General features: G+C 44.0%; 1 protein-coding gene across 1 annotated transcript in view; it reads left to right on the top strand.

Annotated features, from left to right (window-relative positions):
• LOC141258819 (cytochrome P450 2C5-like) overlaps nucleotides 1-27,741 on the top strand; it is a 68,540-nt gene that overhangs the window by 6,832 nt on the left and 33,967 nt on the right. Inside the window, exons 3-5 of the mRNA XM_073673976.1 lie at nucleotides 718-880; nucleotides 14,427-14,576; nucleotides 23,975-24,135. Coding sequence (XP_073530077.1) covers nucleotides 718-880; nucleotides 14,427-14,576; nucleotides 23,975-24,135 — 474 coding nt within the window. The remainder of the gene's footprint in view (nucleotides 1-717; nucleotides 881-14,426; nucleotides 14,577-23,974; nucleotides 24,136-27,741) is intronic.

Genomic DNA, 27,741 nt, shown 5'->3' with positions numbered 1-27,741 from the left:
AACCCTGGATGGATTCTGTAGTCATGGGTTACTCCAGTCCCTGTGCTCACTATCAATAATTTTCCTAATCTTCAGACAGTAAAATACAGGGCAGATGAATGAGAATAACGCATGACGGCAGGATCAGACTTCAGACTACATTGTTGTTTGTAGTCTACTACCATGGAAACACAAAGGTCTGCACAAAATGTTAGGACATTTTTACATTTGCGAATTTGTTTTACATATTTAAAGCATTAAATTAGTTTTCTAGTTTTTTTAACAAAATTGCCCACAAAGAAAGAATTATATGAAATAATCCCCTGATTGTCCCCTCTGGTCTCTACTTGCTTCCTGCAATGATGATGACCCCACTGCTGGGGCGAGTAATTGGTTGCAGCGGTCATGTGTGCATGAATAAACACACCAATGCTACAAGAAGTAACCAGAGACTGAAGAGGACCACCAGAATGGCAGTCAAGCCAAGAGTGTCAGATGGGTGAGTATGGGTTACTTATTTATTTTATATTATTTTTGTTCCCTGTGGCCCATTTTCGTAAAATATCGGAAAACCCCTTTTAGGCAACAAATATTAGGACATCAGATTCTCTGTCAGAATTGAAGAGAACAGAATTCGACATGTAGATTAGCTGCTGCAAAAACACAACAAATAGTGAGGATTTTAATGATTTGTGAAATAATTTTAATATCTCCTCCCATTCTTTTATGTATGCTCAGATGTCAAAGAAATATGGACCAATATTCACCGTCTATCTAGGTGCCCAAAGGCTGGTTATCCTGTATGGTTACGACACGGTCAAAGATGCTCTCGTCAACCACGCCGAGGAATTTGCTGGTAGGCCGTTTACAGCGATAGGTTCCAAAGTATCAGACAACCATGGTAAGTAATAAACAAAAGCGTGAAATGATATCTGGTTCAGAAAACTCATTGTTACATAGATGAAAAAAAGTCTTAGCTCCATAAAGTTCAACTTTTCTCCACTAGTTTTAAATTCTCTATCGCTAGATGATTTATCACCAACAATTGGACCATTGGACCTTTGGTATTTAGCTAGCAGAAGCCTTTCCTCCACATACAGTGAATGTGCTTTGGAAGGTCTTTGGAAGGAATAAGTCATATGCCAGTCCTTTGTATTGACCACACATGTATTTATACATATAAATGAGATCTCAGATCTCCTCTGAGGCATCTTTGTTTCTAAGCTACTCAATTTCAAATATCCTATTACGACATTTTACATGGGGTTTTGTGGACCTTGGATATTGATTACCGATCACTGGGACTCCAACCCCTGCCTCCCCTACTGATCAGCTGTTTGCAGATCCATGGCAGCCAGCTCAGCTTCTATAAAGGGGAATATAAGGCGAGTTGCCTAATCTGAGAAGGACTATTAGGCCACGTTCACATGTTCAGTATTTGGTCAGTATTTTACATCAGTAACTGTATGCCAAAGCCAAGAGTTTGTAAAATATGGAAAAGTGGTGACATGCTTCTGTTATACTTTTCCTCTGATTGTTCCACTCATTGTTTTGGCTTACAAATATTGCTGTAAAATATTGACTAAATACTGAACATGTAAACATGGCCTTACACAGCTGTGCTTTTCCAATTATGTACACTGTTCTACATTCAGCTGATGTGTGATCTGAAGAAGCTGATCAGTGGAGGTTTTGGGTGTCAGACCCCCATCTATCTTCTATGGATGACCAATCATAAGGATATGTCATCAGTATCTCATACATTCCTCAACAATGAAATTGCAACACCTAGAAGAAAACTGGTTGTGGAATTATGGAAATTGCAGGATCGATAGACATAATGATATGCAAATGATGAAATAATGAAAACAAAAATTTTCAAAAAATCTCAATTTCTTCTGTATTGGATATACGGTAAGTGCCCTAAGAAGAAATCTGCATACTTTTCCACCTTGGCTGCTATCTTTGAGGTTATTATTGATTATTTGAAGAATGTTCTGTCCCGCTGAATGTTTTTGAACACGGAAATCATGATAATCCACTGCTGGCAGACCGTTTTGTAATTTCTGACCAATGACGTTTTGGAGGTGCTCGATGGGAGATAAGTCCAGAGATGTGCTAAAGCTCATGGTACCACTTTTAGGCCACACAGGCTAATCACACTTGCACGAGCAACATGCCGCCTAGTGTTGTCATGTTGAAAAACTGATCCTGGGACACTTTGGAAAAATGGCCTCACCACAGTTCCACAACCAAATCAATGTAATGCCAAACTATTAGTGTACTGGGAATGAAGGCTAGAGGGGTCCAACTATAATATATTATGCCAACCCACACAAAAATCCTGGAAATAGGACTGGTGTAATGTGCCCTCATGAAGGCCTCTTCATTGCATTGGACAAGTGGTCTCTAGATGGAGACAAGAATGAACGTCTGTGCTCTTCAGCGCTGAGACCTGGATGCAACGATAGCCACACTTTGATCTGAAGTGGAGACCATATAGGCAAAGTCGTGAAGAGGCCTTCATGAAGAAACATCACACTGGTCCTTCTCCTGGAACTACGGAGTGGGTTGGCATAATGTACGGTAGACGGCTCTCTCTGGTTTTCTTATCAGGTACACTAACAGCTCGGTGTTGCATCGATTTGTTTGTGGAACGTAAGGTCCAGCCATTTCTCTAAAATATCCCAGGACTTGGTTTTCCGGAACCACTACATTTTTATGATTTGACATATTGAAATTAAAAAAGGTGAAGAGGGGGATGGATTCGGAAGGGAGTAAGGACAAGAGGAATGTAATAATTCAAGGTGCAATAATTGCAAGGCACAAAAATAATATCCTTATAAAGGATGAGAGAGAAGCAACAAATAATACACAATTACACCTTATAAACAGGTAATTGAGAATCGACACAGACCACAGGTACTGGGGAAGTAATTAAGTACTTTACGGAAGATTCTGGAAATAGAATGGTCCACCATCTCTGGAAGTTGGTGAATGAATTTTTCGTAATGGCAAATATCATTTCAAAAGAAAAATGTGATTAAGTTTCGTCAATAATTCCAGTTATGGCCGAAGGTATAGGCAACTTCAATTTAGAGGTTATTAGTGTGTTAGCATTCAGGAAAACCTGAAAGATTATGTATCTACACTTAATCAGAAATTATTATTTTCTTAGCAAACAAAAAGCCAATAATTTTAGAAATAAGATGAGGGCCACCTTGCCAAAACAAATCCATTACAAGACAATCCCAAAACATATACAGTATAACATGGATTCTGTACTCAGAACATTCCTTATGCAACCATTAATAACCGCATTGATTGCAACCAAGGATGTGTGTGTTTTTCTGTGCATGGTGCTCAAACTTGATAATGACATTTTTCCAAACATCTCAATTTATTTTTCTCATTTTACCATTTGCATATAATTATAATCATGGCTCTTTATCCTGTGATTTCCATAAGATAAAGTACATCCACATATTTTAAAATACGGCTATGGAATGATCAGCTGTTCACACCAGGTTCTTCTGCCTTTTACCGCAGCAAAGAACAGATGTTACCAGCAAATGTGCAGCCAGCCAGACATCTCTTGTACAGCACCCAATAAGATGAGTGATGTACAGAGAACATCTCCTCTTCGGAACACCCACTAAGATGCCCATATGTCCCATTGGGACATACTGTAAAATCAGGGGGTGTCATCATAAGAAAGACTGTCAAAAAATGAGATGCATAGAGCTTCTGAGTAGAGATGAGCGGTGTTCGACTCGAACTGTTCGCCAATCTCAAATTTGAGCTGTTTTGGGCAGTGTTCGAACCGTTCAACGAACCCGAACGATTTGAAAAAAATCTGGCTGTTCGAGGTTATGTTCGATAACTGTTCGTGCACCAAAATCATAACTGGATTTTTTCACAGTATTGCTGTTAATCAATGTTAAAACATAGTTTGAGTGTACAGTGGGTGGGGGGAGGGGCAGGGGATGGATCGCTGCAGAAATAATGAAGCTCTCCATTTTTTTTTTCTTTCCCACATTTACAGTGGGGAGGTGCAATCTGTCAGCCTATCAGCAGCGCACACACGCAGCGAAGTGCTTTTTTTCACACAAGCAAGGGCATGTGTAATTGGCTGTGTATGTCACATGTCCTTGCTCTATAAGACCCAGCCATTTTCCACGTCGCCACCATTTTCTCACTGCTGCAGCTGAGTGTTAGACGGCATCGCTGCTGCTGTGGACGCTATACTTTCTAACTGTGTGAATTGCAAGCAAATTTGCTCTTAAATAGACAGATAGGTTGGGAGTAGGGACTAGTTGTAATTGCAGCCCTTTTGAGGGCTAGGTTACAGCATTTCCTAGGACTTTTTGCCAGACTGGTCTGTTTTAGAACTGTGCAAGTGTTTTTCACAGCATTTGGCTAAATCTAGCTAAGCAAATCCTTTTGGGCCTCTTGCAGTCTGTGTTAGTCAGTGGAGTAGCCTATCTGTGTTGCAAGCTACACCTCCTGTGTATGTAATACAAATTTTTTACTGCACCTAGCCATGTAAAACCTTTTCGGCAAAGTAGCAGTGTGTGTTACTCATTGTATTAGGCCAACTATACCAAGCTCCACCAGCTTTGAAATTAATAATAATTTTTAGCTGCATCTAGCCCGGAAAATAATTTTGGGCCTGTAGCAGTGTGTAGTACTCATTCTATTAGGCCATCTATACTAAGCTCCACCAGCTTTGAAATTAATAATAACTTTTAGCTGCATCTAGCCAGGAAAAAAATTTTCGGCCTGTAGCAGTGTATGGTGCTCAATCTATTAGGCCATCTATACTAAGCTCCACGAGCTTTGAAATTAATAATAATTTTTAGCTGCATCTAGCCCGGAAAATAATTTTGGGCATAGTAGCAGTGTGTGGTACTCATTCTATTAGGCCATCTATACCAAGCTCCACCAGCTTTGAAATTAATAATAATTTTTAGCTACATCTAGCCCAGAAAATAATTTTGGGCATAGTAGCAGTGTGTGGTACTCATTGTATCAGGCCATCTATACCAAGCTCCACCAGCTTTGAAATTAATAATAATTTTTAGCTGCATCTAGCCCGGAAAATAATTTTGGGCCTGTAGCAGTGTGTGGTACTCAATCTATTAAGCCATCTATACTAAGCTCCACCAGCTTTGAAATTAATAATAATTTTTAGCTGCATGTAGCCCGGAAAATAATTTTAGGCATGTTAGCAGTGTGTGGCACTCATTGTAATAGGCCATCTATACCAATCTCCACCAGCTTTGAAATGAATAATAATTTTTAACTGCATCTAGCCCTAAAAATAATTTTGGGCATAGTAGCAGTGTGTGGTACTCATTGTATTAAGCCATCTATACCAAGCTCCACCAGCTTTGAAATTAAAAATAAATTTTAGCTGCATCTAGCCCAGAAAATAATTTTGGGTCTGTAGCAGTGTGTGGTACTCATTCTATTAGGCCATCCATACCAAGCTCCACCACCTGTGTATGTAATAAAATTGTTTTACTGCTTCTAACCCAGCCAATCCTTTTGGGCTAGTACCACAGTTTGGACACTCAGCTCTGCTCAGTTTCCATCCGTCGTTTTTTGTGCAAACAACTACAGAGTTGTCAATTAGTTAACCACCAAAATGAGTGGAAAAAGGCCTGCTGCTGGTGGAAAGGGGAATAGGCGTGTTGGGAAGGGAAAAAAGGTTGTGTCCGTGGGGGAGGTGTTAAAGCAACAGTAACATCTGCAGAAGAAAGACCATATTCCAGCCAAACTAAGATGTCTACTTCTTTTCGTGGACAATGTGATACGATCCTTTTCTTACGGACACGCCCATCGCTACAAATTCCAGATGAGGCACAAAAACAGCAGGTGCTTCAACGGATATCAAGTGCTCCTTTAAGAGGGCTCTCCTCCACCTCAACTTCAACATCACAAATACTCCAGTCCTCAGAGGTGTCACCCCAATCGCAGTTGCTTCCTCACAGCTCCCAAGTCTCCAGCTGCCCGTCTGAGTATGGGGTAGCACAGATAGTTGAGTCTGCAGAGCTGTTTACTCATACTATAGCCTGGGAATCAGAGGTCTGCTCCATAGCTTCTGTGAATCCAGACGAGGAAATGATCTGCACTGATGCCCAGAGTCTTTATGAGTCGGATCCCGGACCAGATGAAGAAGGTTCTGAGCATAATGTAGACCTTCGTTCCCAAACTGTAACTCCTGTTGGTGGAGACAATGATGAAGACGGTGATGAGACTCAAATACCTGATTGGAGTGACAACTTGAGTTTTTGATCAGGGCAGGAAGAGGTTGGCTCTGAGGATGACGAGTGTGAGAACACACAGGGTGATGATGACGAGGTTGGAGATCCCACTTACTTTCAACCCACAGTCAGCCAGTCGATGAGGTCAGCAGAGGAGGTGGAGGAGGAAGCTAGTGACAACGAGGTTAGGTTGTGCCTTCCTGGACAGAGACGTAGCACTGGAAGCACGTCAACAACTGCATCCTCAAACACAACTGTTCCTTTGACCACAAGTCATGGTGGCTATTCAGGTCGCATGGGCTCTAAGCCTTGCATAGCCTGGGCATTTTTTCAGATCGATAAGATGACACAACTCGTGTTATCTGTAACATTTGTCACCAAAAGCTAAGTAGAGGCCAAAAAATCCATAGTTTGAGTACTTCATGCATGAACCGTCACATGGATATGAAGCATAAGTTGCAGTGGGAAGCTCACTGTGCTACAATGCGGCCTAGCCGGCCGGGCCAACCACCGTCTGCCACATCTTGTGCATCCGTGGCCTCTTCATCCTCTGTGACGGGGGGGACAGCAGTCACACATGTTTTGGGATGCAGACCTGCCACCTCTTTACCCGCAACAGCCAGCGTGATTGGCAGCTCATCATTTTATTTGGAAGTAGAAACACCAGCTGGTGTTGAGCGCTCTCCGACATCGAGAGCACCACCTTTGGATCAAGGCAACCTAACATGTCCACCTGCATCTTCCTCACAGACCGTCAGTTTGCCAGGGACACCCTACTCAACCCCGTCTAAGCACAACAGCCAGCCCTAGTTCCCTCAGATGTAGACAAGTAAAAGACCTTTTCCTCCTAGCCATGAGAAAGCAAAGAGGTTGAATTTCACCATCTGCAAGCTCTTGGCTACAGAAATTCTGCCTTTCCGCCTGGTGGACACAGAGGATTTTCAAGACCTTATGCCCGTCCAGTGCCCCAGTACCAGATGCCCAGTCGGCACTACTTCTCAAAGAAAGGTGTGCCTGCGCTCCACCAGCATGTCGCACACAACATCACCGCTTCTTTGAGAAACTCTGTGTGTGACAGGGTGCATTTTACCACACACACTTGGACGAGTAGGCATGGACAGGGGCGTTACATGTTGCTGACTGGACACTGGGTAACTATGGTGAAAGCAGGACAAGGGGCTGCTGTCCAAGTCTTGCCGTCCCCAAGAGTTGTGCGTCAATGCTCTTTATCTCGAAGTTCCTCCACTGCTTCTGCCTTCTCAACCTCCTCTTGGTCCTCCACCTGCACCCAAAGGCTGTCTGGTAATGCCACCCACTTTCTAACTGCGCAGAAGGAATCCTGCACTCCTCCTTACTATGCTGGCAGCAGGGCTCAACGTCATCAGGCAGTTTTTATTTTAAATGTCTGGGAAATGTGAGTAACACAGCTGAGGAGTTGTGGTCTGCTCTGGAGAACCAGTTTCATGAATGGTTGTCTCCACTGGACCTGCAACCAGGTAAGGCCGTTTTCCACAATGCTGCAAACCTGGGGGCGGTCCTTTGCCAGGGCAATGTCACACACGTGTCTTGTATGGCCCACGTGTTGAACCTGGTTGTCCAGCAATTTTTAGCCCACTATCCCGAACTAGATGGCTTTCTGCAGAGAGCATGGTCGCTGTGTGCTCAATTCCGCCGTTCGCATCCCGCAGCTCAGCGACTTACATCTCTACAGAAGTCGTTGGGCCCAACAGTTCTGAAATGTGATGTGCTGACATGGTGGAATTCAACTCTGCACATTTTACAGCGACTGTGGCAGCACCGACAAGCACTGGTGCAATACGTTGTGACGTATAGCCTGGGCCAACGAGATCCAGAGGTGAGGCAAATCACGCTGGAGGAGTGGTCTCAGATCAGGGACCTATGCACCATTCTGCACAGTTTTGAAATGGCGACGAAGATGTTTAGTGCTGACGATGCCATTATCAGCCTTACTATTCCGGTGATTTACATGCTGGAGCACACGTTAAACAGAATTCGGAGTCAGGTGGTGGGACAAGAGGAAGTGGAGGATGTAGAGGAGGAGGAGTTGTATGCGGAAGGGCTAACATCTGCAAGGTCCAGACGGTCGGCAGCACCAAGGTGGCAGGCATGGGAGGGTGGGGGAGAGGGATTAACTAGGGCACATGGTAGCAGCCAAACTGTTGAGGAAGGTGCAGGAGCTCAGGAAGAAGTGGAGGACGAACTGGCGATTGGCATGGAAGACTCATCAGATGAGGGAGACCTTGATCACATTTCTGTTGTGCGAGGTTGGGGGGAGAGGGCAGAGGAAGGAAGCATGTTTCTTACCTCGCCACCAACACAACAGGGACTTAATGCTTCTGGATGCTCCAGAATTCGAAATAATCCTGACTACTGGGTTGCCACACTGTTAGATCCCCGGTACAAAAGTAAATTTGCAGAAATTATTCCTGCCATAGAAAGGATTCACACATGCAGGACTACCAGCAGAGACTGTTGCAGAATCTTACATGTGCTTTTCCACAAAACACCAGGGGTGCACGTAGTGAATCTCACAGTTCTAACTTGCCAACCGTGGGACTGTCGAGTCTTCAGCACTCAAACCGTAACAGAAACACAGTATCTGCTGGTAACAGCAATTTTGTGCAATCATTTCACCACTTTTTTAGCCCATCCTTTGCAACAGGAGACAAGAAGTCTGACACATAGTCAACGCCTAGAGACGATGGTACAGGAGTATCTCCAAGTAAACATTGAAGCCATGACTGTGTCACTGGACCCTTGCTCATTTTGGGCTTCCAATCTGGAAAAATGGCCTGAGATCGCCACTCACGCCTTGGAGATCTTGTCGTGCCCCACAGCCAGGGTTCTCTCTGAACGTGTGTTCAGCACTGCTGATGGTGTGCTGACAGATAAGCACACGCGGATGTCCACTGAGAATGTAGACAGACTTACGTTCATAAAGATGAACAAATCATAGATCCGCAAGGACTTTTCTACCCCTGTGTCATCCTGGGGAGAGTAAAAGCTTGAGGATTTGGTAAAATCACCTCACCAACTGTTTTAAGCAACTCTGGGTTAATTGACGCCAGTTAAGTAACATAGTAACATAGTTTGTAAAGCCGAATAAAGACTTGCCCATCAAGTTCGACCTGTTAGTTCTGTAATTGCTAAAGTTGATCCAGAGGAGGGCAAAAACCTCAAATGATTTAGCCAATCTTCACCTGAGGAAAAATTCCCTCCCGACTCTGAAACCAGCAGTCAGAATAAATCCCTGTATCAACCTACTATTTTATTTTATTTTTAAGTATACGCTGAAATCTGCCTGGTATCTAGAAATGCATCCAGTCCCCGCTTGAACTGGTGTAGTGAATCTGACATTACCGTCTCCTCACTCAGTGAATTCCATATTCTCACTGCTCATACCGTAAAGAACCCCTTCCTATGCTGATGCTGAAAGCTTTTCTCTTCCAGTCTTAGTGAATGCCCTCTTGTTACCGTAATATCCCTCCTTTTGAACAAATCCCGGGCAAGATCTCTATACTGTCCCCTAACATATTTGTACACATTTATTATGTCCCCCCTCAACCTTCTCTTTTCCAGGCTGAATAGTCCTAGTTTTGCCAACCTCTCTGGGTATTGCAGTCCCTCCATTCCCTTTATTAATTTTGTTGCCCTCCTTTGTACCTTTTCAAGCTCATTTATATCCTTTCTATATATTGGGGCCCATAACTGAGCACAGTATTCCAAGTATGGTCTGACCAGTGCTTTGTACAGTGGAAGAACAATGTTCTCATCCTTTGCAGCTATACCTCTTCTGATACATCCCATTACCCTGTTTACCCTTACAGCAGCCGCCTGACTTTTGGGCACTCCAATTTAGTTTGCTATCAATCAAGATGCCCAAGTCCTTCTCCATCCCTGAATTCCCCAATGATTTCCCATTCAGTGAGTACTGGTGACTTCCATTTTTCCTTCCCATATGTATGACCTTACATTTCTCCTCATTAAACCTCATTTGCCATTTAATGCTCCACCTACCCAGCTTATCCAAGTCCCTCTGTAGGTCTGCACTGTCCTTTTTGTATTAATTGTTTTACATAACTTTGTGTCATCTGCAAATATTGATATTTTACTATTTATCCCGTTGACTATGTCGTTAATAAAGATATTAAATAACATTGGGCCTAGTACAGACCCCTGTGGTACCCCACTAGTGATGCTTACCCAATCTGAGTATATTCCATTTATAACTACCCTCTGCCTTCTATCCTTTAGCCAGTTAGTTACCCACTTCCAGACATTTTCCCCCAGCCCCATCATTCTCATTTTGTATACCAACCTATTATGTGGCACGCTATTGAACGCTTTTGAGAAGTCGAGATACACGACATCCACTGGTTCCCCCTGATCTACTCGAGAGCTAACCTCCTCGTAGAAGTCAATCAGGTTTGTTTGGCAGGAGCGATTCCTCATGAATCCATGTTGGCTCGGGATTAAAAGATGATTAGCATCAAGATGCTCCATAATTGCCTCTTTAATGAAGCTTTCAAAAATTTTGCCCACAACGGACGTCAGACTCACCGGCCGATAGTTTCCGGCGTCACTTTTCGCTCCCTTTTTGAATATTGGCACTACATTCGCCTGTCGCCAATCAAGTGGTACAGACCCAGTCTCAACAGAGTCCTTAAATATAAGATATAACGGTCTGTCTATCACATTACTTAGTTGCCTTAGTACCCGTGGGTGTATGCCATCAGGTCCTGGTGATTTCTTTATTTTAATGTTACTGAGGCGTTTCTGTACCTCAACTTGGGTTAGATTTGTCATACTTAGTGGAGGATTAAGCTTGTCACTTCTCATTTCTCCAGTTAGTTCTATTTCCTTTGTGAAAGTTGTCGAAAAAAAATTATTTAATAGATTAGCTTTATCCTCATCTTTCTCTATGATTTTGCCTTCCTCACTTTTTATCGGTCCAATATTATCCGATTTAATCCTTTTACTATTTATATACGTAAAGAACAGTTTGGGATTTGATCTACTTTCCCTAGCAATACGTTTCTCTGTTTCCTCCTTCGCTATTTTTATTTGTTTTTTACAGGTTCTTGTGTTTTCCTTGTAACACATTAGTGCCTCCTTACTGTTTTCCTGTTTTAATCTCTTGAATGCCTCTTTTTTGCTATTTAACGCCCCTTTTACGTTCTTGTTCAACCATATTGGTTTCCGCTTATTTCTGGCCCTTTTATTACCATACGGTATATACCTCTCGCACTGAGTATTCAGAATTCTTTAGAAGGTTTCCCATTTACTATTTGTATTCCATTGATTAAGTACTTTGTCCCAGTCAATAAGTTGAAGGTTTTCTATCAGCTGATCAAACTTCGCCCTCCTAAAGTTTAATGTTTTTTGTTGTTCCCTTATTGATAACCCTACTGAAGGGCATTTTGAAGTCGATAATATTATGATCGCTATTACCTAGGTGCCCCCCTATCTGTACCTCAGTTATTCTATCAGGCCTATTTGTCAATATTAAGTCCAACACGGCCTTCCCTCTCATTGGTTCCTGCACTAGTTGGGAGAGATAATTATCCTTAATATTTGTCAAGAACCTTTTTCCTTTCTGAGATCTACAGGTTTCTCTTTCCCAGTCAATATCCGGGTAGTTGAAATCCCCCATTACAATCACTTCATTATGTTTTGCTACTTTGTCTATTTGTCCTAATAGCAGATTCTCATTCTCCTCTGTTATATTTGGTGGCTTATAGCAGACCCCCAGTAATATTTTATTATTATTTTTTGCCCCCTCTATCTCTACCCACATGGACTCCACCCCCTCTTCTCCCTCTCCTATATCTTCCCTTAGTCTGGGTTTTAGACATGACTTTACATATAAGCAGACTCCTCCGCCTTTCCCCTGTTTCCGGTCCCTTCTAAATAAACTATAATCTAATAAATTTACCGCCCAGTCGTAGCTATCGTCTAGCCAAGTCTCTGTTATACCTACAATGTCATACCTCTCCTCCGATATAAGCGCCCGCAGCTCATCCGCCTTATTGGTCAGGCTTCTTGCGTTGGTCAGCATGCAAGATAAAACTTTGGGGTTATTTAGCATCCTATTCTTCTCTAACGATCTAACTGTACTATCCCCACCCCCCTCTCCACCCTCATTATATTCACTTCTCCCCTTCCCCCTTGCTTGCCTCACATCCGACCTATTTCCTTGGTTTCCCCCCCCATCTCTAGTTTAAAGTGGTGTCTGTGACACAAATTTTTGGAAAAAATGGAGACTCTTTTTGGAGTCCCCTTGCCGTGTTTTACGTGACGTTGGCATCGTCAGTTACAGGTGGGTTGAGTCCCCCCCACCCCCCTTTAACTGTAAGAAACTACATAAACATTGGCTTGGGGTATCACAGACGGTTGAGTCTGAAGAGCTGTATACTCAGAGGTCTGCTCCAAAGCTTCAGTGTCTGCTAGTCAGAATAGTAGCCCAGCTGTGAAGCAAGCTGCACCGCCTGTGTATCTAATAATAATTTTTTACTGCATCTAACCCAGCCAATCATTTCATAGTATTGCTAGTAGCAGAGTCCCATGGGCTCTAAACCTTGCATAGCCTGGGCATTTTTTGAGATGTCTAAGGATGACCCAACTCATGTTATCTGTAACATTTGTCACCAAAAGCTAAGTAGAGGCCAAAAAAACAATAGTTTGAGTACTATGGACACATGGATATGAAGCATAAGTTGCAGTGCGAAGCTCACTGTGCTACAATGCGGCCTAGCGGGCCGGTCCAACCACCATCTGCCCCAACTGTGTCATCCTGGGGAGACTAAAAGCTTTAGGATTTTGGAAAATCACCTCACCAACCATTTTTAAGCAACTCTGGGACAATTGATACCACTTAAGTGGTGTCTGTGCCACAATTTTTGGAAAAAATGGAGACTCTTTTTGGAGTCCCCTTGCTGTGTTTTACATGACTTTGGCATCGTCAATTCGCGGAGGGTCGGGTCTCTACCCCCACTTTTAACCGTAAGAAAGTACATACACTATGGCTTGGGGTAACACAGATGGTTGAGTCTGAAGAGCTGTTTACTCATACTATAGCCTGGGAATCAGAGGTCTGCTGCACAGCTTCAGTGTCTGCTAGTCAGCGGAGTAGCCACCGCCGGTAGATCTAATTATATATTTTTAACTGCATCTAGCCCAGGCAATACTTTGGGCCTAGTAGCAGTGTCTGCTAGTCAGCGGATTATCCCAGCTGTTAAGCAAGCTACACCACCTGTAGTTTGGACACTTAATTTTTTCAAAGGAAATGCTTCGGGCCCCCGGGACACTCAGTGAAGAGCATCAGGGGAGGCACCCCAAGGCACAGGGGCTGAGATTGGCGGCAGAACGCCTTGCGGTGGACCGTCAAGCTCGATCCTTATAAAAGCTTTATAACTGCAGCAGCTTTAGTGGACGCTACTGGAGCTATAATTCCCGCGGCTGCTGGCATCAGACTTGCCCTCCAATAGATCCTAGTAAAAGGATTTAAAGTGTATTCATTCAAATTAGAGAGACAATTTAAATTACAGAGCTTAGACCTGCCTCCACAGCGGGGGGGCTCGACCCACCAGCGGACAGGCACCAGTATTGGGAGAGGGGGGCTGGCCGTCAGGGTCCACCTCAGCTCTGGCACAAACCCAGCGACACGGAGGTCGCACGGGCAGGAACGGACTGGCCATGTCGGCTTCTCACTTTTTTGGTTTCGAAGAGCATGACATGCCTATATCTGTGTCTCCCTCTCCTTTTACTCCTCAGCTCTTTCTTTTCGCATGACTATATTTACTTCTCACTTTTCCATGTGTTATTTGTGTCTTCTGAGCAGTTTGTCAGCATTTGGACACCTTTGAAGGTGTTTTCTATGTGTTTCTATGTGTTTTTGTTTGCCTGCCATTTGTTTTAACTGTGTTCGACGAACAGTTCGACGATGTTCGATGAACAGTTCGACGAACAGTTCGGCGAACATACCGGTGTTCGACGAACCAAACCCGAATACTACGGGGGTGGCTCAACACTACTTCTGAGCCACATACTGTTCTATACAAAACTCCTCAAGGCTGGAACACTGGCTTGGGCTTATCCCATAGCATCAGTTTTTAGCTCTTATTCTAATAGCAGTAACATTTTGCTCACTCTATGCAGGTATCCTCTTCTCCAATGGAGAGAACTGGAGAGTGATGAGGAGATTCACGCTGTCCACATTACGAGACTATGGCATGGGGAAGAAAGACATAGAAAACAAGATCACTGAAGAGTGTGACTGCTTAGTACAGACATTCAGATCTTATGGAGGTAATTTGGTTCATAAAATGTCTTCATGTATTGATACATCTGGGTCTGCATGGGAGCTGGATAGACAAAGTGGAAGGGCGGGATTTTGGTTTAATTTTTCTTATCAAGGGTGTGTTGAAAGTCATTTGATTTTTACTTTATATGCATTAAAGTAATGAAAACATTAATCAGAATAACACCACATAGCGGTAATGACTTTGGTAGATCGGCTCACTCGGCTGTTTAACGAGGTAGTCACAGGAATGAATTATGTTTAAATCTTCAACTGGTTTATTTACATATGCCTCATAAACCAGTCCAAAACAAAATTAACATATTCAGTCTTGTTGGCCTAAACAAACAGCATTCATTCCAGTTCATATAACTACAGGGTCCTTCCTCTTGAAAATCATGGTTTAGCTCTTTTAAGCAAGAGCCCAACTCTGGATATCCATTCTCCTTCAGAACACAAGGAGCAACCAATGAGTTCAAATGTTTCTACTTTACCTCCTGGACCACACTCTGGGGTGGAGATATTGTTATAATCTGCAACACGAACTACGGAAAGAAGGGGAAAGCTTTCCCTACAGTAAGACTAAGCTGAATCCCTACGACATAGCGGGCAGCCTGTTCCTAGCGAACAGACCCGCCTTAGTCCTAGGTTAGTCTGAATGAAGACCTATAGAATAAAGGGAAGGGGTCCATAAAAGAACTAAGGACTGGAAAAAAAAGGGACACCTCCTGAACAGAGAAAGTTGTTGCAGAAAACGAAAGAAAAACTGACAAAAAGGTACTAGAGGTCCCAAAGGACCAAGAAAACTGAGAGATAGGCACAGATGCACCTGGCTAGCAAAACAGTCAAACAACACTGAAGTCCAGCACAGCCAAAAAGGCGGAGCTGGAATATAAAGGCAGATGGTCACGTGATCGCAAAACACATGATGGAAAAAACAAACAGGAGGGTTCTAACAGTACCCTCTCTTTTACGAGGATCCTCCAGGCCCAGGCCTATCCGGAAACCTCTTGTGGAAAGCTCTAACAAGCCTAGGAGCAGAGACATCATCCGCACTTACCCAGGAGTTATCTTCGGGACCGAAACCCTTCAGGGAGACGAGATATTGTACTCTCCCTCTATGCCATCTTGGATTCAAGATTTGTGAAATTTCATATTCGCTGTCTTCCACCACAGAAAAAACTGAGACTGTGGCATCCTTATCAGATACATCTGCCTTTTTCAACAAGGAAACATGAAATACAGGGTTAAACTTACAAGTAGTAGGAACATACAACCTAACTGCAAAAGGGTTAACAACCTGAAGCATTATAAATGGACCCACAAACTTAGGACTAGTGTTGAGCCACCCACGTAGTGTTCGGGTTCGGTTCGGTTCGACGAACACCGGGATGCTCGAGGAACTGTTCGTCGAACACCTTAGAACACCGTCGAACACCGTCGAACAGCGTTAAAACCAATGGCAGGCAAACAAAAACACATAGAAACACATAGAAAACACCTTCAAAGGTGTCCAAAAGCTGAAAAACTGCTCAGAAGACACTCTCTTTAAAAAAGCCGGCCGGCAATTCAGCAGCGGCATACACCGGTACCCGACAATTTAGACAAGAAGGAATAGAGCATCACACAAAGATTAGATATATGGAAACATGTCAGTCACATATATAAGAAGTACAATGACAGTGTTGGTTACTGTACTTGTCATTTAGTGTTAAAGAATTTATTTAAAAAAATATTAGTGTTTTCATGCACCGTCTCTTTAAAAAAGCCGGCCGGCAATTCAGCATCGTTACCCGACAATTTATAACAGAAAGAATAGAGCATCTCACATAGATTAGATAGATAGAAACATGTCAGTCACATTTATAATAAGTACAGTGAAAGTGTTGATTACTGTACTTGTCATTTAGTGTTAAAATAAAGTATTTATTAAAAAAAAATTGGCGTGGGGTTCACCGTAAATTTAATCTCTAGCGGAGGTTAAGCAGACGGCTGGGGCAGATGTTTGAAGCCTGGGAAGGGGGTAATAACCACGGAGCTTCCCAGGCTACTAATATCAACCCCCAGCTGAATACCTAGCCTTTACTAGCTATTAAAATGGGGGACCACAAAAAAATGACGTGGGGTCCCCCTATTTTAATAGCAAGCAAAGGCTAGGCAGACAGCTGGGGGCTGATATTAATAGCCCAGGAAGGGTGCCATGAATATTGGCCCCCTCCCAGGCTAGAAACACCAGCCGTCAGCCGCCCCAGAAATGGCGCATCCACAGGATGCGCCAATTCTGGCACTTAGCCTCGCTCTTCCCACTGCCCTGTAGCGGTGGCAGTGGGGTAATAGGGTTGGGGTTGATGTCAGCTTATAATGCCAGCTGACATCAAGCCCAGGTTAGTAATGGAGAGGCGTCTATAAGACACCCCCATTACTAACCCCATAGTCAAAGTTACAAAAAAACACAAACACCCAGAATAAAGTCCTTTAATTGAAATAAAGACACAATTCTTTATTGTTCTAAATTAAACCATACTTACCATCACGCCCATTCCAGCTGAAGCCAACGATCTCCTGCAATAAAAGTAAAATAATAAAGCAACATCATCCTTACCTATCCATCGTTCCCACGACAGCTACAGCTCTGCTACATTCACATGACAGGCTGGACCGCAGACGAACGCTGACATCCAGCTTGCCATGCGGCAGACACTGAGAAGCGCAGGCGTGCTTGCGCTCCTCAGTGTCTATCTGTGACGGCATCTAGATAAGCCGAGTTCATGTCCAATGAACTCAGCTCACCTCATGCACGTCACTGACAGCGTGGGAAAATTCTCCTGCTCATGCGGTGAGTGCAGGAGAATTTTCCCACGCTGTCAGTGACGTGCATGAGGTGAGCTCATGTCCAATGAACTCGGCTCACCTCATGCACGTCACTGACAGCGTGGGAAAATTCTCAGCGCTCAGCGCTTGAGCAGGAGGATTCTCCCACGCTGGGATGGCATTGAGAAGACAGGCTGGATCACAGCTGAGCGCTGCCATCCAGCTTGTCATCCTTCAGAGACACTGCAGAGCGCAAGCATGACTGCGCTCTGCAGTGTCTATGAATGATGGCATGCTGGATGGCAGCGCTCAGCTGTGATCCAGACTGTCATCTCAATGCCATCCCAGCGTGGGAGAATTCTCCTGCTCAAGCGCTGAGCGCTGAGAATTTTCCCACGCTGTCAGTGACGTGCATGAGGTGAGCTGAGTTCATTGGACATGTGCTCACCTCATGCACGTCACTGACAGCGTGGGAAAATTCTCCTGCACTCACCGCATGAGAAGGAGAATTTTCCCATGCTGTCAGTGACGTGAATGAGGTGAGCCGAGTTCATTGGACATGTGCTTACCTCATGCACGTCACTGACAGCGTGGGAAAATTCTCCTGCACTCACCGCATGCGCAGGAGACTTTTCCCACGCTGACAGTGACGTGCATGAGGTGAGCTGAGTTCATTGGACATGAACTCGGCTCATCTGGATGCCGTCACAGCCAGACACTGAGGAGCGCAAGCATGCCTGCGCTTCTCAGTCTCTGCGGCATGGCAAGCTGGATGGCATCGTTCTTCTGCGGTCCAGCCTGTCATGTGAATGTAGCAGAGCTGAAGCGGTCGTGGGAACCATGGAAAGGTAAGGATGATGTTGTTTTATTATTTTACTTTTATTGCAGGAGATCGTTGGGTTTAGCTGGAATGGGCGTGATGGTAAGTATGGTTTAATATAGAGCAATAAAGAATTGTGTCTTTATTTAAATTAAAGGACTTTATTCTGGGTGTTTGTGGTTTTTTGTAACTTTGACTATGGGGTTATTAATGGGGGTGTCTTATAGACGTTTCTCCATTACTAACCTGGTCTTGATGTCAGCTGGCATTATAAGCTGACATCAACCCCAACCCCATTACCCCACTGCCACCGCTACAGGGTAGTGGGAAGAGCGAGGCTAAGTGCCAGAATTGGCGCATCCTGTGGATGCGCCATTTCTGGGGCGGCTGACGGCTGGTGTTTCTAGCCTGGGAGGGGGCCAATATTCATGGTACCCTTCCTGGGCTATTAATATCAGCCCCCAGCTGTCTGCCTAGCCTTTGCTTGCTATTAAAATAGGGGGACCCCACGTAATTTTTTTGGGGTCCCCCATTTTAATAGCTAGTAAAGGCTAGGTATTCAGCTGGGGGTTGATATTAGTAACCTGGGAAGCTTTGTGGGTATTACCCCCTTCCCAGGCTTCAAACATCTGCCCCAGCTGTCTGCTTAACCTCCGCTAGAGACTAAAATTACGGGGAACCCCAAGGCAATTTTTTTTTAATAAATACTTTATTTTAACACTAAATGACAAGTACGGTAACCAACACCATCACTGAACTTCTTACACATCTGACTGACATGTTTCTATGTATCTAATCTATGTGTGATGCTCTATTCTTTCTGTTATGAATTGTCGGGTACCGCTGCTGAATTGTCGGCCGGCTTTTTTAAAGAGACGGTACATGAAAACACTTATATTTTTTTTAATAAATCCTTTAATACTAAATGACAAGAACAGTAACCAACACTGTCACTGTACTTCTTATATATGTGACTGACATGTTTCTATCTATCTATTCTATGTGTGATACTCTATTCTTTTGGTTCTAAATTGTCGGGTACCGGTGAATGCCGCTGCTGAATTGCCGGCTTTTCATGTTTCACTGTGAGCACTGTTCCTTTCGATTTGGGCAATCACTGTAATGCCACAACCACCATGGCTGTGGCATTACAGTGAGTGGCAGACAATCCCTGCATGATTGGTGCTCTAAATAGAGCCAGACATGCAGGACACGCTTATGTTGCACGAACAGTTATCGAATATAACCTCGAACAACCGAATTTTTTGCAAATCGTTTGGGTTCGTCGAACTACTCAAACACCGCCCAAAACAGCTCGAATTTGAGATTGGCGAACAGTTCTAGTCGAACACCGCTCATCTCTACTTAGGACCCAGTGTTTTAGAGGGAATCGTCAACCGTAGGTTCCTTGATGACAACCAAACCATGTCAACCACAGTAAACAAAACCTCCTTTCATTTCCTGTCAAAATACTTCTTGGACTTCTTGTTAGCCTCTTGAAGGTTGCAACATACATTAGTCCAAACTCTCTCCAACTCACCGGAATAATTCTTCTCCGGCACCGCCGACCACAATCTGGAGAATGAAATAAAAGACGGATGTCTCCCAATACAACTAAAAAAAGGAGAACACCCAGCAGAGGAGGATGTATGATTGTTAAGAGCAAATTCTGCTAGAGGCAGAAACTCAGACCACACCTCTTGATTGTCCAATGCAAAACATTGCAAAAACTGTTCTACATCCTGGTTCTTTCTTTCAGTCTGTCCATTAGACTCAGGATGATACCTAGACGAAAATGACTAATGGACTCCCAACCTGTCACAAAAAGCACGCCAAAAGTGAGCCACAAACTGAGGTCCTCTATCAGAAACAATATTCGTGGGAAGGCCATGAAGCTTGACAATCTCCTTAACAAACGTCTTAGCGAGAATCTTGGCGCAGGGTAACTTAATGAGTGGAACCAAATGACCCATCTTACTGAAATGGTCCACGACCACCCAGATGACAGTAAAACCCTCGGACACGGGAAGATCAGTGAGAAAATCCATTGTGAGTGCATCCAAGGCACTCTCCAAAGGGTAAAGCAACCCCGCAGCAGGAGTATGTGAAGCCTTTGACCTAGCACACTCCGTACATTGACGCACCCACTTGATGACTTTTTTCTGCCATCCAGGCCACCAAAAACTGCGACTGATAAGTCTCTTAGTTTCAGAAATCTCTGGATGACCTGCCAACCGAGACTCATGATACTCCACAAACAAGTCTCTCCTAAAGGTTCTAGTCGCAAACAACCTCCCATGGGGAGTGTTAGATAGAGCATCATCTTGAGATTTTAGAATCCCATTCTCTAAAACGGAGTCCAATGCCGCCACCACAATTCCTTTCTGTAAAATGTTCTCCTCCTCAGCACCGACCAAAGGAGAGAAGCTGCGAGATATAGCATCGACTTTAACATTCTTAGTACCAGGGATATAGGTAACAGAAAAATTAAACCGAGAAAAAAAAAGTACCCACCTAGCTTGACGGGCATTCAAGCACTTGGCAGCATCCAGATAGATCAAACTCTTATCATCTGTGAAAAACCGAATAGGAAATCAAGCGCCCTCCATAAATGACGCCAATGTTCAAACGCGAGTTTAATAGCCGGCAACTCCCGATTTCTAACATCATAATTCAATTTGGCTTCCGAAATTTTTTTCGAAAAGAAGGCACAAGGATCTACTCCATCCCTGTTCTCCTGAGACAAAACTGCTCCGACCCCCACCAATGAAGCATCGACCTCGACCAAAAAAGGTTTGGTCTCATCAGGCTGCATAAGGATAGGGGCTGAACTGAACCTCTCTTTGAGATACTTAAACGCTTCAATGCCCTCAGTAGTCCATTGCACCGTATTCGCACCTTTCCTGTTGAGATCGGTTAGAGGCTTAACAATTACAGAAAAATTCTTAATGAATTTGCTGTAATAATTGGCAAAACCCAAAAATCTCTGTATTGATTTCAAACCAATAGGCCTAGGCCATTCCAGCACAGCCTGAACCTTCACCGGGTCCATCTCAAAGCTCTCGCTGGAGACAATGTAGCCCAAAAAACTAATTCTCTGCACTGCAAACTCACATTTCTCCAGCTTAGCAAAGAGTGAATTATCACTCAATAACTGAAAAACTTCACGTACACTATGCCAAAGGGACTCCAGATCTGGCGAATAATTCAAAATGTCATCCAAATACAGAACCACATTCTTACCAATCAAAGGTCTCAAAATGTCATTAATAAGGTTCTGAAAGAATGCAGGTGCATTGGTAAGACAGAAAGGCATCACCAGATTCTCAAAATGACCTACCGGAGTGTTGAAAACAGTTTTCCACTCATCACACTCCTTCACTCGTAACAAATTGTATTCCCCCCCCGTACATCAATTTTAGAGAACCACTTGGCCCCCACTAACTGGTTAAACAAGTCAGGAATTAACGGCAATGGGAAGCAATTTCGTATGGTAATCTTATTAATTTCACGAAAATCCAGACATGGACGCAAATCCCCGTCCTTTTTTTTCAACAAAGAAAAATCCAACTGCCACAGGCGACTTAGAAGGTCTAATGTGACCAGCAGCCAGGCTCGTCTGTATGTACTCCTCCAAGGTCTTTCTTTCTGGGATAGTTAGATTAAACAAGCAGCTCTTGGGAAGTGTAGCTCCCGGAATACACTCAATGGCGCAATCTCTATGAGGAGGTAGAACTTGCGACTCCTCCTCAGAAAAAAACCCTCCAAAAATCTTGAATAGGTGCAGGTAACTCCCCTTTTCCCACAACCGCAATGCCACCATTACAACATTTATCATAGCATTTCGGACTCCAAGACTTAATCATATTAGTAGACCAGTCCAGCAAAGGATTGTGCAGTTTTAACCAAGCATATACTAGAATGACCAGAGAGGGTAAATTATCTAATACAACCAAGTCCAAAATTTCTTGGTGAAGACCATTGATAGTGAGGGGAAATGCAGCAACCTTGTGAGTAATACATTTCAAGTGAGTGTTATCAATAGCAATCACAGAGATAGGTGATGACAAAGGTTTGGATTTCAATTTAAGTTTTTCCAAAAACCCTTTATCAATCACATTAAGTGTTGAACCACAATCCACAAATACCAGAAATTCAATCAAATTTTCCTGCAAAGTAGTACTCCCTGAAAGAAATACTCCTGCAGAGCGTAAACAAGCTATAAGGGTGTAACTGACCTTTTCATTTTCTTTACTTAAACGAAGCTCACAATACTTAATCAAATGGTCAGCTTCACCACAATAAAGACTTAATCCTTCGGCGAACCTCTGGTCTCTTTCCTGAGAGCGGAGCGACCTCGTCCTAACCTTCATCAATTCTCCGCCATCTGAGCAGATTTTCTGGGAGCTAGGATCTAGCATTACAGGAGTCTTTACCTCATTCTGCCTAGATCTCAGCCTCCTATCCACACGAACAGCTAATTGCATGGCATCCTGCAGAGTCTCAGATGCAGGGAATGCAGTTAGCAAATCCTTAACCCTTTCACTCAGAAAGAACTAGACATTTCAGAGCAGGATCATTCCATCTGACTTCAGAAGCCCACCTTCTAAAGTGTGTGCAATAAATCTCAGCATCATCTGACCCCTGATTCAAACGCCTGAGTTCTGCTTCAGCAGATGAGATTCGATCAGGATTGTCATATAATAGACCCATAGCTGAAAAAAACTCTTCTACCGACCTCAAACATGGATCATTAGGTTGAAGAGAAAAGGCCCACCCTTGTGGTTCATTGCGCAAAAGTGACATAATAAAACCAATGCGCTGTGATTCATTCCCAGAGGACCTTGGTCTCAAATGAAAATATAACAAACAAGCATTTTAAAAGGAAAAAAAATTTTGCTGTTTACCATAAAATACATCCGGCAGTCCTACCTTGGGTTCCACAAAATGTGCTTCGGAACAGCTAATCACGTGTTGCTGGAGCTCGGCCACCTCCAGAGTCAGCCCCTGCAAGCGTTGAGCCAAATCCTGGATGGAACCATACTGATCCCCGTATTAATATTTCCTTAATTTTTTTTTTTGGGCTGGACTTACTGTTATGATCTGCAACAAGAACTAAGGAAAGAAGGGGAAAGCTTTCCCTACAGTAAGGCTAAGCTGAATCCCTATGATGTAGTGGGCAGCCTGTTCCTAGCGAACAGACCTGCCTTAGTCCTAGGCTAGTCTGAACGAAGACCTATAGAATAAAGGGAGGGGGTCCCTAAAAGAACTAAAGACTGGAACAAAAAGGGACACCTCCTGAACAGAGAAAGTTGTTGCAGAAAATGAAAGATAAACTGACAAAAAGGTACTAGAGGTCCCAAAGGACCAAGCGAACTGAGAGATATGAACCGAAGCACCTAGCTAGCAAAACAGTCAAACAACACTAAAGTCCAGCACAGCCAAAAAGGTGGAGCTGGAATATAAAGGCAGATGGTCACTAGACTTATAAACACAAGATGGAAAAAACAAACACAGATATAGTGATACAGTTCACAATAAACCTTGCCCTTCATAGCCGATTAATCCCTCTCAGCACATAACATGCTGGTGCAAACGTCCAGGTTCATATCACTGAAGCTAATAACCTCAGTGAATCATATTTCCCCTCCAGCACATTACCAGTGACCCTCCTACATGACATAAAAAGTTGGAAAGAAATAGGTTTTATTTTGTTTTGTAACATACTTTATTTTAATTCCTTGCTCCAAAAACTTCCCCTTGTTGTATTTTCAGGGAAACCATTCAATAATCAAACTATCATAAATGCTGCTGTGGCCAACATAATTGTGTCCATCCTGCTGGATCACAGATATGAATATGATGATCCTACAATCCTGAAACTCATGAATCTAGTGAATGAAAATGTCAGGATCATGGAAAGCAGGATGATTCGGGTATGTATACTTCTATCACTATGCCAAGAGAAATGGGTTAACGGCAGTGGTGTAACTAGAATCCTTTTGGCCCCGGTTACAGTTTGGACATGGCCCTCACCAGTATATTGGTCAGATGTATGAGCCATTGTAACAAAACCTACCCAAATCTGCCAGAGCTGCTTGTGAAAGTACAACGCATGTATGCTCATTTCAAAAAGTCAGCTATAGCTTCCGCCACCCTAGAAATGCTTCAGCAGCATTTGCAGCTTCCAGCTCACCAACTGTTGTGCGATGTCACCACATGTTGTAAATCAACGTTGCAGATGTTGGGAAGGATTTGTGAGCATCAGAGGGCAGTTGTTGAGTACCAGCTTCAACACGCCCATCGGCATTCAGGTATTCAGGTCAGCCTCTGCACATAAGAGCTGATGAGTGGGCATGGATGTCTGACATCTGTGCCATCCTCCAAAACTTTGAGGACTCCACCAAGATGGTGAGCAGCGATGACACCATAATTAGCATCACCATCCCGCTTCTCTGTCTATTGAAATGCTCGGTGCTCACAGTTAAAGTGGAGGCATTGAATGCAGACCAAGGAACTATGCAACCCAGCCTCATCTCATCTCATCTCAATGCAGATTGGGTGATAATGAGGAGGAGGAGGGTGAGGAGGAGGACATGGACAGTAATCCTCTTAGGGAGGGCAGGGAACTCTGGCTGCCTTGGAAGTCTTGATACCCCTCTTTCAGTCTGTGGGAAAGCTGTATGAGTTTCGCTTAATGACTTTCAGTGGCCTAAACTGTGGCTTTGCTTATGCACATTTTTTCTTAAAATGCATTGCAGATCAGGCCACTGTCCAACTCTGTAGTGATTAAATTGAAGGCGTAAAGAAAGATCTTTGTCTGTAACTAAGCACCACCGAGAAGTGTGAGCTGATGTTGGATGGGCTGCCATTGCTTATGCAACAAGCTGCATTAGAGGACTTCCTGGGAGAAATGACAGCCAGAGTAGATACGGTTTCCCTCTATGCAAGTCCTTTCACCAAGCTAAAGAATATGCCTGTGGTGAAATACAACTCTCACCGAGAAGCAGTGTCAGACTGAAGAAGATTGGGTCGACCAGAGGTTTTGATTCTGAGGGATCACCTTTCTTCCCCGCTAAAGAACCCCCATAGCATCTGCAAGGTTTGCCCTATGAACTCTCCTGAAGGAGAAGCCAGGGCCTACTGGAGGAGTCTCCGGTTCTCTGGTGGGCCTGTCCAACCCTGCCAAGAAGCATCCCTGGCTAAGAAAAGTGTGTGGGAAGGTTCCCGGATACTTTATGGCTGCTTTTTTAATGTGCACTGGCTCCAATGAGATGTACAATCCCTGGCCACATTCACTTGTCCACGTGTTTGTGGTTAGGCGGTCCCTCTCACTAAGTGCACTGAGGAGGGCATGGGTAATGTTTTGGCACCCATGCTTGTGGAAGGCAGGGACAACACCAGGAGAAATATTGGCAGTTGGGGATCAAATATGGAGACTGGACCACTGCAATGAGGCTGTGAAAAGCTTCTGCCTCCGCGAGTCTAAAAGGCAACATTTCAAGTGCAAGCAGCTGTCCAGAAATGTGGCAGCATAGTATTGCGGCCTGTGCTTGGGTGAATGGCTGGCTGCATATTTGCGCTTGCATTCCAAGTAATAAAATACTATGGAGATGGGTGGCCTCTTCATCATCACAACCTGTAAGGTTTACACCATGAACTCTCCTGGTGGAGAAGCCAGGGCCCACTAGAGCATTCTCCGGTTCTCTAGTGGGCCTGTCTAACCCTGCCGAGAAGCAGCTCTGGCTAAGAAAAGTCTATGTGACGGTCCCTGGACACTCTATGGCTGCTTTTTTACTGAAGGGAAGCCCACGCAAACACAAGGAGAACATACAAAATCCCTGCAGATGTTGTTCTTGCTGGGATTTGCACCCAGGACCCCAACGCTGCAAGGCTTTATTGCTAACCACTGAGGCACTGTGTTGCCCTCTCTGTTCTCCCTCTGATATCTAACATGTTGGAGAAACTTGCACCTACTACCACTCAGTATCTTTAGCTCCTTTGTGAGAAACTAATGTTTTTGGGCAGCAACTCAGTCTACCAAATAAAATTACAGAGAAGAAAATTGTGGATCGCTTCACTACTGGTATTGTGAGCACTGCTAATACCATGGCGTCATGCCATAGTTCACTGGAAATATTCCAGGCTGGTTGGAGCCAAGCTGGTTCCCATAGAAAATTACCAGCAGCAAGATAAGGAGTTGGTGGCCTCTATCAGGAGATGGTGTCCCCCCCTTGAACCATCCTGTGTTTAGCTATCACCCCATTTCACTTCTCCCCTATGCCTCCAAACTATTGGATCAACACGTCTATTTTGAACTGTCCTCTCACCTCTCCTCCTGCTCCCTCTTTAACCGCTTACAATATGGCTTCCGACTTCACCATTCTACTAAAACTGCCCTGATTAAAGTCACCAACGACCTACTAACTTCCAAATCCAAGCAAGACTACACCTTAGGCCTGGGACAGCTCATAGTTTCATGGCTTTCAGTATCACCTCTATGCTGATGACACTCAAATCTACCTCTATGGACCTGATATCAGCTCCTTACTAACCAGAATCCCACAATGTGTGTCCTATATTTCATCTTTCTTTGCTAGATTTGTAAAAATTAACATGGATAAAACAGAATGCATCATCTTTCCACCACCTCATTCATTATCCCCAACTAACCTATCCATCAAAGTGAATGGCTGCTCACTCTCCCCAGTCCCGCAAGCTTGACGCTGATCTGCCCTTCAAAATTCAGATCCAAGCCTTTTCCACTTGCTGCCGACTCCAATTCCAAAGTATCCTGTGGATAAGCACATTCCTCAACCAAGAATCTAGAAAAACATCAGTGCACGCACTCATCATCTCCTGTCTTGACTACTACAAGCTCCTGCTCTGTGGCCTCCCTTCTACCATTCTTGCAAAACTCCAATCTATCCGAAACTGTGCTGGCCGATTAACCACCTGTTACCCCTCTATTCCCAGGCTTCTCCCCTCTGTCAATCCCTGAGCTAGCTCCCTGTTTCCCAGAGACTCCATTTGGAAAGCCTAACTTTGGCATACCAAGCCATCGAAAATCTGTCTCCTACATACATGTGTGACCTAGTCTCCCTGTTCTAGTTACCTGCTCGCAACCTCCCATCTTTCCAAGATCTCCTCCTCTACTTCCCTCTTATCTCTTTTTGTCACAATCGCATACAAGATTTGTCCCGTGCATCTCACTCACTGTGTAACACTGTACCCCAACACATCAGACTGTCGCCTACTCTGGAAACCTTGAAAAGGAAGCTGAAGACCCACTTCTTGTGACAAGTGTACAATCTGCGGTATGCCTTGATCCAGCATATCGCTGCACGACTAGCTGTACCCTGACCTACTGTACCCTCACCCATCCCTTGTACATTGTTTGTGCGCCCTCGCAGGCAGAGTCCTCTCTCCTCTTGTACCTGTCGGTGACCCCTTTTGACATGTAACGTGCCACGGAATAAATGTCGCTGTTATAGTAATAGTAATTATAGTGCTTGTACTCTGGGTCGATTGATGGGACTTTC

Source organism: Phyllobates terribilis, unplaced genomic scaffold, assembly GCF_046119375.1.
Source record: "Phyllobates terribilis strain yellow unplaced genomic scaffold, ASM4611937v1 Scaffold_3__8_contigs__length_932513732, whole genome shotgun sequence".
NCBI classification, from domain to species: Eukaryota; Metazoa; Chordata; class Amphibia; order Anura; family Dendrobatidae; genus Phyllobates; species Phyllobates terribilis.
The sequence above is the reverse complement of the archived record's forward strand: the minus strand, read 5'-3'. Positions and strand labels throughout refer to the sequence as shown.